General features: G+C 39.1%; 1 protein-coding gene across 2 annotated transcripts; it reads left to right on the forward strand.

Moving 5' to 3' along the window:
* Positions 1 to 3,125: 3,125 nt before the first annotated feature.
* Positions 3,126 to 7,842, forward strand: fsta (follistatin a). 2 transcript variants are annotated; one of them, XM_039650075.2, is made up of 6 exons: positions 3,126 to 3,323; positions 4,530 to 4,721; positions 5,007 to 5,225; positions 5,429 to 5,653; positions 6,028 to 6,258; positions 7,661 to 7,842. In XM_039650075.2, exons 1-6 carry the CDS (start codon positions 3,230 to 3,232, stop codon positions 7,747 to 7,749), a joined length of 1,050 nt encoding a protein of 349 aa, XP_039506009.1. In that variant the 5' UTR covers positions 3,126 to 3,229; the 3' UTR covers positions 7,750 to 7,842. The 2 variants fall into 2 exon arrangements, with proteins under 2 accessions (XP_039506009.1, XP_088986324.1); XM_089130198.1 differs by having other exon boundaries at positions 3,145 to 3,323; positions 7,638 to 7,752.
* Positions 7,843 to 9,468: the final 1,626 nt, after the last annotated feature.

Consider the following 9,468-nt stretch of genomic DNA (forward strand, 5'->3'; position numbering starts at 1 on the left):
ACATATAGCCTTCGTCTCAGCCATTGTTGAACTGCGTCGGAAGTGGACATGCACAAAGTTGACAAATCCCGCCCATGAAACCCGGAAGCGTGATAATCCCATATAAAGCACAAGAACATCCAGCACCTCATATCCAGCACCTCATAAACACTGCTGCTGTACTCTGTTCTAGCATGTGTCTATAAATAATTGGTTTTACATTAACATTTAGTCATTTAGCAGGCGCTTTTATCCAAAGCGACTTACAAATTAGGGCTAAATTAAGCAAGTCAACGTAAAGAGAGCTCAAAATACAAAGTGCAGGCAATTCTTAGAGTAGAATAAGTCAGACAAGGGAGAATTAAGGGAAAAGGAAAGAATATTTATATTCCTAATTTAAACAGAATCTAAAACAAAAATCCAGAAGATCACATTGTATGATTTTTAAGTAATGCATGATGACATAAGTATTTGATCACCTACCAACGAATTCCTGCTCTCACAGACCTGTTAGTTTCTCTTTAAGAAGCCCTCCTGTTCTCCACACATTACCTGTATGCACATTACCTGAATAAAAGACACCTGTCCACACACTCAATCAAACAATGGGGTCCTTGGAGGATGGATGGGGCCATGTATCGAGAGCATTAAAGATGGGTCGCGGGACGTCTTTTGACCATACGTCAACATCGGCCGTTTTAGGGTACCCTTTAACGTTGGTTAGATGACGTTATCGGATCCTAATCCTACCCCAGACCTAAACCTACCCCGTCACCTAAGTGACGTTAAAGGTAAAGCGTCAGATGTATGACGTCCCAGGTAACTGACGTTAAAGTGTACCCTAAAACGGCAGATGTTGACGTATGGTCAAAAGACGTCCCAAGACGTCAGTTATATGACGTGTTGGGATGAGACTGTGTTACGGTCTGAGCTAAAGCCTGTTTGCAGCATTTTGGAAGCAATTTAGGCATGGATAATACATTCTGTTCCTGATCTGACCTTTGACTAAGGTAATCACGTTTTGATTTTGTATTATTTTGTGAGTAATAAAAATAATACAAATAACTCCAAAACCTTTATGTTATAATGTCTACTCTATGTTGTGTCTAAATGCAAAGTTAGCAACAACTGTACAAGCACTACACTGTCACTAGATGTCAGCATATTGTTAGTGTTCAATAAAACTGTTAAGGTGACGACAACAAGAAATAGCAGGAGGAACTTTAGGAGGGTTGTGGTGGCCTTCATAACAAAAGTAGCTAGCTAAATTATCATAAGAAAGTATTTTTTGTTTTATTTACTTTAGTTTCCACCATATTTTAACAATTCTTAATAAGTCAGGCTAGGTTTATTTGATCATTTTGCATATCTGGAAACACATGACATCCTGTTGGTAGTTAGAACTTCAAAAAAATATTCTATTGACCAACTATAATTTATTCATTATATTTAAATAATGGGGGGGGGGGTGTTGTAATGTGGGTGGATTTTGTTTTGTATACTGTTTTTGATGCAATGTCTCAACGTGCACCACGTGACCCGAGACAAACATTGCAGCTAGGGAACATAATGATACACTCCCAGCCATTAGGCTGTGCTTGTCATCCGGTTGGCTCTTTATAACTGACAGCCTGTGGAAATACGTGTAACATATTTTATCATTTCTTGGCTTGAACAAAATGTATTAGCCTTCATGCTTTGATCAGACCCTGAGACTTTGTCAAATGCAGATAGCTATTATTAAAATGAAATCACTACTTAAGTATTGGGAAGAAGACTTTGTATAAAGTCTGTTTGTTCCGAAAGTTAAACATAAGGTATAGTCCTGTAATTTTATGGATTGGCTATTATACAAACATGAAGTTAAAGGTGTCAGAAATGGAGGACGGTAACGTGTCAGTTCTAAACATAGGCTAATAATGTTCATATAGGCCTAACATAAAAGTTAGGCTACAGCCTACATCTGCTTCAAACAAACGGATTTTTTTTTTTTTTATTCGATTAATTATAGCCTATAACTATGGGGCTACGCTTAGACTAGCTTGATTGTCTGATTTGTATAGAAAACTAAAAGGTTGGCTTACAAATACACTTTAGAGATTGTAGATTACCGTGCAATTCATTGTAATTAGGCTATCAAACACACATTTGTTCTATAATGACTGGTTTTGCCTAAATAAAAAAAATCTAAAAGTCGAATCAAATTAAAATAAAGAAACTCCTACATATCGTGTGTTTGCTACAGTCACCTATACGATACTCCCGTCCTCTAAACTAACAACACGTTGCTAATGGCCTAAGACGTGAAGTTGAGCGTGCACGCACGTCTGTTTCCTGCGCTTCAAGAATCTTGCAGAAGAGGTCGCGCGTGCGCCTCCAGCACAGAGGCTAAATCCTCCTCAAGTCAGTCTCGCGTGTCTCAATTCTATGGAAATGAATTCCGTGTAGTCTGCCTTGCGCCACCGCCGTTCGGAAATTGAATGGGATCTAGATTGTGATCCCGAAAGGAAACCGCAACACCTGTCTCGTCTAATAATAGTCTCTCGCTTTTATTCTGTAATCCATTGTCTCCTTGCTCAGATCACCTTTCAGCAGTAACCTTGTATTAAATTAACACCCTAGGCTACTGTTAATCAGACCTGTCATGGCCTAGAAAGTTGTGACATTTCCCATCTCCGCAAAGGTTTGTGGAGACTGTCGCAGGCTATCAATATGCAGTTGTATTTGTAATTCTCACTGTTATCTAATCATTCAACTACAAACATGTTCCCTTTTGTTAACACTGAACACGCAATATTCATTGGTAACTGGGTCTTTGGGGTGAGTTTAAAAATGCTGTTGCTCATATCCCAATATTACTTTCCTGTGTAATTGTAAAGTCACATCCACGTCTTATCAGTGCTGAATATCCATAAGGATGCTTCTTGGTCGCAAGCTACAAATTGGACCATTTTATTTAACTGCTTCCTGCGACTTAGTATTCTGCAAAACTCTGCTGTGATTTAGAGGCAAGAGAAAGTTTCAACCAGCTATGTCACCTGATTTGGATTAAAAGAACTTGGGGGGGGGGGGGAAGTCTTTCTCCCCACCCCCACAGAGAGGAAGACCGCCCACACCACAGACAGTCGGCCCGAGACCCCTTATACACTTAAAAAGAGGTGGCACTCTGAGAGCAGCGTTCATTCAGCACTGCCTGAGTAAGAAGATTACTTTTGCGCTGCTCGTCTCAATACTCTTTCTCTCTTTAAACATGCTAAGGATGCTAAAGCGTCAGCACCTCCACCCGGGAATGATTTTATTACTCTTATGGCTATGTTATTTGATTGAAGATCAAAAAGTGCAAGGTGAGTGCACTTTTTCTATATTTGTTTCTTCAAAATGATTCTTTGACATGCTTTAGACATGGGGCTGGAGTTCCTTTAGAATGAAAGTGTTGCTTTAGAATGCAGAGAGTTGCTTAAATACTAGACAACTGTAAAGTTTTGTTCTTGGCTCGCGCCTGCATTGGTATCCTCGAGACAGGTGCGTCCTTGCATGCACCATTATCTAAAAAAGAAAAGAACAGCCGAAATTTAGGCTAAATTAAGAAACGAAAATTTTAACTGAAAATTGTATCGTTGTCTAAAATAAATGCTCACGTCAAGATTGTCAAAACTAAAGGACACCGAGATGCATTTCGTGTCTTGATAATAATGGATAAAATGTTTAATATCATGGTAGTATTTTTGTCTTTCGATATTATGAAGAATGAATGTTTTGTTTTAAATGCATATTTAACACACTCAAATAAACCCAATGCATTAGACATTCGATTGTATTTTTTTTTTTCAAATAGTGATTTTAGACTGTCTACCTCGTCTGGCATCCAAATATCAGTGAACATAACACACAAAAAAATGTATTTAATTATTTGAATCGCTTTGCGTCTCTGTCATTAAAAGGACATGATCATTTTTAAACAAAGTTTGATGAAGCTCGCGTGACTGTATGATTTAATTGGATTGTCTGGCTCGTGGTAGGCTATCCCCGGCGCGAATGCCTAATGTAATAAATAAACACGACTAATTCCACTCATGGTTGACAGTTTAAAAAATAATAAAAATCTGAACCTTATTATGGGCAGCGGATACATGTGTTTGTGTTGGTAAAATCGGCGTTTGTAATGCTCCTGTAAGTGTGGTGAAACGTGATGAGCGCAGACAGTTGGCACAGAGCGCTCGAGGAACTGGAGTCTAGACTGCCATGCACATTGTTTAAATAGGTAGACGAGTCTTACAGTCTGACACTTAATTTAAGACAATAAGTCTCTGCCCGGTCATAACATAATCGACGACAGGGAAAGCATATTCCCGACCAGACCCAAAGCCCTTGAGTTGTCTGGGTGAAGGCATGCAAGTGTAAAATAGTCGCATTACGTTGGGAAAAATCAGACAAAATACAGCGGGGGAGGGGGAGCAAGAGAGCTCCAGCTAATACAGGCTGCACGTGTTGTGTCTGGGTCATTGGCTTCAGACTTTAATACGACTGGTTCTTTTTCTTTTTGTTTACAGCTGGTAACTGCTGGCTACAGCAAGGCAAGAACGGGAGATGTCAGGTCCTCTACATGCCTGGGATGAGTCGAGAGGAATGCTGCCGGAGTGGGAGGCTCGGTACATCTTGGACCGAGGAAGATGTGCCAAACAGCACATTATTCAGGTGGATGATCTTCAATGGCGGTGCTCCAAACTGCATACCTTGTAAAGGTAGAATCCCATGTTCGTTTTTTTTTTCTCAGGTGGAAACGTCTAATTCGCACATGGTTGCTATTACATGTTATAAAAACTTATTAGCCTACATGCATATTTCAAAAGTTATGCATAAAAACTGTGCCGCAGTGTCCCTGTCCTCATCTCTCACATTTTCTTGCTTTAATATAGCCCAAATAAATACAATTAATTAATAAAAATAATAATTAATTAAATATTTAAATTACTGTAGATTCAGCTGCTTTTAAATGCCATGTTCCTGTGTGCCTCTCTGAATTTTAGAGACATGTGATAATGTGGACTGTGGCCCTGGGAAGAGATGTAAAATGAACAGGAGGAGTAAGCCTCGCTGCGTCTGCGCCCCAGACTGCTCCAATATCACCTGGAAGGGGCCGGTGTGCGGCTCAGACGGAAAAACATACCGAGATGAATGTGCCCTTCTGAAATCCAAATGCAAAGGGCACCCAGATCTGGAGGTGCAGTATCAAGGCAAATGCAAAAGTATGTAACACTGTTTTCACACAAAAACAACAAAACTGATTTCAGCACTTTTATCCAGCCCTGCTCCAGTTCTTACAATAGGTGTTTACTAAAATAAAAAGTCACACATTTCAAAGATTAATTACAAAGAAACAATTTGGTCAACTAAGTCATTGGTTGTGAAAATAAGAAAATCATTTAGTCTTCCCTTCTCATCTTCACAGAGACGTGCCGTGATGTCCTGTGTCCGGGAAGTTCGACCTGTGTGGTGGACCAGACAAACAACGCGTACTGTGTGACATGCAACCGCATATGCCCAGAGGTCACATCTCCGGATCAGTACCTTTGTGGCAACGATGGGATTGTTTACGCCAGCGCGTGCCATTTGAGGAGAGCCACGTGCTTGCTCGGTAGATCCATTGGAGTGGCATACGAAGGGAAATGCATCAGTGAGTGTTCACACAAATTTTGCTAGGAGTTGTGATGTTTCATTTAAATGAGAAAAGTTACAAATACAGAAATAGTGCAGTTTGGTGGGGTATTGGTTCAGAGTGCGTAGTGCAACAATGGCGAAATCCCAAATGCATTCTGTTCCATTAGTCTTTCGTAACAATCCCAGTTGTGATTATTACTTGCAAAGGAAAGTCATTGGTGTCTAATTGTTTCCTGATGTTGGCAACATCATCTCGTGTGTAATAACAAACTGAGCGTGACTTGCTAACAGTTCTCCACAACAACAACTACATTTATGAATTTCTTTTTATGAAACTCTGGAGTGTTATCAGTAGAAATTGATGGTTCTTTTCCTCTGTTGTGTTTACAGAGGCCAAGTCATGCGATGATATCCAGTGCAGCGCAGGGAAGAAGTGTCTGTGGGATGCCAAGATGGGTCGCGGGCGCTGTTCAGTTTGTGTGGAGTCATGCCCAGAAAGTCGCTCGGAGGAGGCCGTGTGCGCCAGCGACAACACCACGTATCCCAGCGAGTGCACCATGAAGCAGGCCGCTTGCTCTTTGGGGGTTCTCCTGGAGGTTAAGCATTTAGGATCTTGCAACTGTAAGTAATACATCTTAAAAGACAATCCAATGCTGCCCCAAGCAACCTCCTCCCCAAAACCTCCCACCCCTCCAAATAACGCCTCTTCATTCCCTTCCTGCTGCTAAGAGTTAAGCTACAGAAAGGACTTATGATTGGAAGTTCTTTGCATGTCCTCTTTGGCTGGCTTCATTCATTTTGCATTTTCTTGAGAGGAAAAAAAATGCCTATTAAAAAACAAACATACTACTTAATCAATGGAAATCAATGTATTAAAAAAAAAAAAAGGGTTTCAAAGAGCTCTTTCAAGGAGTCCTTTGACGTACTAATTTTCTTCATTTAACTAACAAGAAAACATGTGCGGACTAACTTTTACAGTTAGTGGGCATCATCATGTTTGAATTCTAGTTCGCTCTGACCTGACCAGCATATTTCCCCCTTTGTTATAGTGTAAATGTAGAGACTTATACAATCATATCAACTTGTCAATTCCATATTCATGGTTGTTATGTAAGTGTTTTATAAATTTTGTTTTTTTTGTTTGATTTATGCGTTTGGCTGTAATCGATGACTTCAAATGCACTATGACATAAATAGCCCTGAGGGTTTGAAAAGACACGAATCCTTTTCCTTACACTCACATAAGGTGATTGTAACATTGGTGCCATTGTTTAAAAGTCAACTAGACTACCTATTTCGACAGATGGTTAATTAGCTTTGAGAATGAATTGATGAAGCTGGATCTGCTATCAGTAATACGGCATCAAAGAGAGGCAATACTTGCATTCCAATTTGTTCTAGCAAACCAATCAAATGATTAATGTGAATGAATCGCTTACCTTAATGTTCACGTGCCTTAAGGTATCATTTCAAGGGACCAACTTTATGATCACCTCATGGTTTGAATGACCCCAGCATTTTACAGTTTGCAGGACAAGATTGTTGTTATTTCTCAGTCTCTGCTGTTAGACATCTAACATTAGAACGGTGAATATGTGTGTGCAGTTCTGCTGTTATCGTGTTGTCCTGTTTGTTTGATTGCTTTGCATATGTCATTTTTTCAATGTAAACTTTTATGTAGAATATATATATATATACCTCAGAACTGTGCCATTGCTTGACCACGTAGCTACGGTCGACCGGTGCACAACAGTGCATCCAAAGTGATGGATATAGACGCAAAACCAGAAAAAAAGCCACTAAAGCGTCTGATCAGCCCTGTCCCGTCACACCAGTGACTTCCTTTATTATGTACATTTGTTCGCATACATTTGGGAGCCAGAGCACCTGGTCAAGCTGGCAAGTAGCCTAAAACCCACTAGATTGTCAGAGGCTTTTGGGATAAAGAGACAAATACTCACATACATTCTGCACTGTTGTGGTCTATATTCATGCAACAGCTACCATGTATTCTCCCATATAGCCATTACTGAAGACCAGGACGAAGATGATGATGAGGAAGACCAGGACTACATGGCTTTTATCCACTTATCACCTGTACTGGATGGATAAAGCCCTATCAACCAGTGGAACAGTCCTAGGGCACGGAATCATGTCCACACTGTACATATGTGTATGCTAATTTATTTTTCGGAGAGAAAAAAGAAAGAAGTATACATGTAGTTCAGTCTGCTTGATGTTTATTTATACAGTGTTCTGTTTTATAATTTATACATTTACAGTGTCTGGCTTATTTGTCTATCATGCCATTTTGTTATCACTTGTGTTGTCTTTCCCTTTTCTTTCTTTTTGTTTTTTGTTTTAATTAAGACAGATATATATTTGTCCAAAGAGAAGCAGTGTTATTTATTGTGAGGTAAAATGCTATCATGTAAAGTGTGAGTCTTCTGCAAGCTGTAAATTGCATTCCCTGAGCTGTATAAATGCTTATCAATGTCAATTCTGTATCACAGATGTTTATTTCAAACATACCTGCATGTTAGCTTGTAAGTTTATTTATTGGAAAAAAAATGGAAATGCATTGGAAAAAAAGAAAAAATGTCACTCTTTAATATACATGTATATTTCTGGTTTTGTTTACAGTTCAGTGTAACTGACCAAAGGGATTTTCTTGAACGTTCTTCAATGTTTTGTGATATGGTGCAGCAGGATAACGTTTCTCATATAGGAAACCCCTGATGATTATCTTGCTGTCGGTCATCAACAGCAGCAGTTTGCAATAGGACAGAAATTAGCAGTGGGGGATACTTGTTTGAGAAAACCGTGCCATGCAACTTTTTGTCTTGTTTTTGCCAATATTCTGCTCTATATTGCTCTTGCAGAGCTAAAGAAAAGGTCATAAAGAGGATGCCGTATCAATATAGAAAATGTTCACTTTTTCACTGTTTTCACTTTGTTGTCAAAATGCATTTTTATTTTCAGACATCTCAATATAAAAACAAAATTCAGTTATAAATATATAGTTTTGTATTTTTATGTAAATGTCATATGTATATACAAAGTTTGATGTATTTGTACAGATATTAAGAGTGAAATCAATAAAAAAAAATACATATCAATTGGTCAGTGGTGTGGTTTTTAAAGAATTGAGTTCTGCCATTGGTAAAACAACATGTACCCATGTTGTGCTGTGTCTTGAGATTGACCCCCCAAAAAAGGTTTGTCCTAAATCTAATCTATAGCCAGAAAATACACAGCACTTTTCCCACACAATCCAACTAGTAGGGCAATACTTTTTAACTGAATCATGCTAATGTTCCCATCAGGACAAAACTTTCAGATTTAAAATGGTTCTCTCTGATGAAAACCAATCACACATGACCACCATACAAGATGATAAAGCAGAAATGACTGCGTTGTTCTTGCAGTTTGGGTCACTCTCCCCTAAAGGCCAGTGTTACGCAAAGCTTCTCAAAATCATCTCCTGTCCTTCACAATGATCTGTGTGGTCTTTCTCACTTTCTGTTTGCATAGAACTTCTCTGGATGTTGCACTTTTGGTCACTCACCAATTACTTCTTTTACATGCACGCCATTAGAAGGCAATGGTGTCAGGTCCAGATCAATCAAGTAAAGTCACTCATTCTGACTTAAGGCTTAAAAATGTAAACCACATTTCAACGATTCCAGATAACGTAGATTTGTAATGTGATGTGAAATGAACATGGTTTGAGTAGTAACAGTCACTGTGCAAATGTGCTAGCAGAGACGACTGCTTTTTCAATTGAACATCATTTGGAGCAGACAGGTGTTTTCCTCATCTCAGTTCATC

This window comes from Pimephales promelas, chromosome 4 (genome assembly GCF_988280905.1).
Source record: "Pimephales promelas chromosome 4, fPimPro1.hap1.1, whole genome shotgun sequence".
Taxonomy (NCBI): domain Eukaryota; kingdom Metazoa; phylum Chordata; class Actinopteri; order Cypriniformes; family Leuciscidae; genus Pimephales; species Pimephales promelas.

What these genes read in the sequence shown, in the direction of transcription:
- fsta (XM_039650075.2), top strand. Translation starts at nt 3,230, where the DNA reads ATGCTAAGGATGCTAAAGCGTCAGCACCTCCACCCGGGAATGATTTTA. An exon ending in TGAAGATCAAAAAGTGCAAG is followed by an intron (nt 3,324 to 4,529) that starts GTGAGTGCACTT and finishes TTTTGTTTACAG; the next exon opens with CTGGTAACTGCTGGCTACAG. An exon ending in ATACGAAGGGAAATGCATCA is followed by an intron (nt 5,654 to 6,027) that starts GTGAGTGTTCAC and finishes TTGTGTTTACAG; the next exon opens with AGGCCAAGTCATGCGATGAT.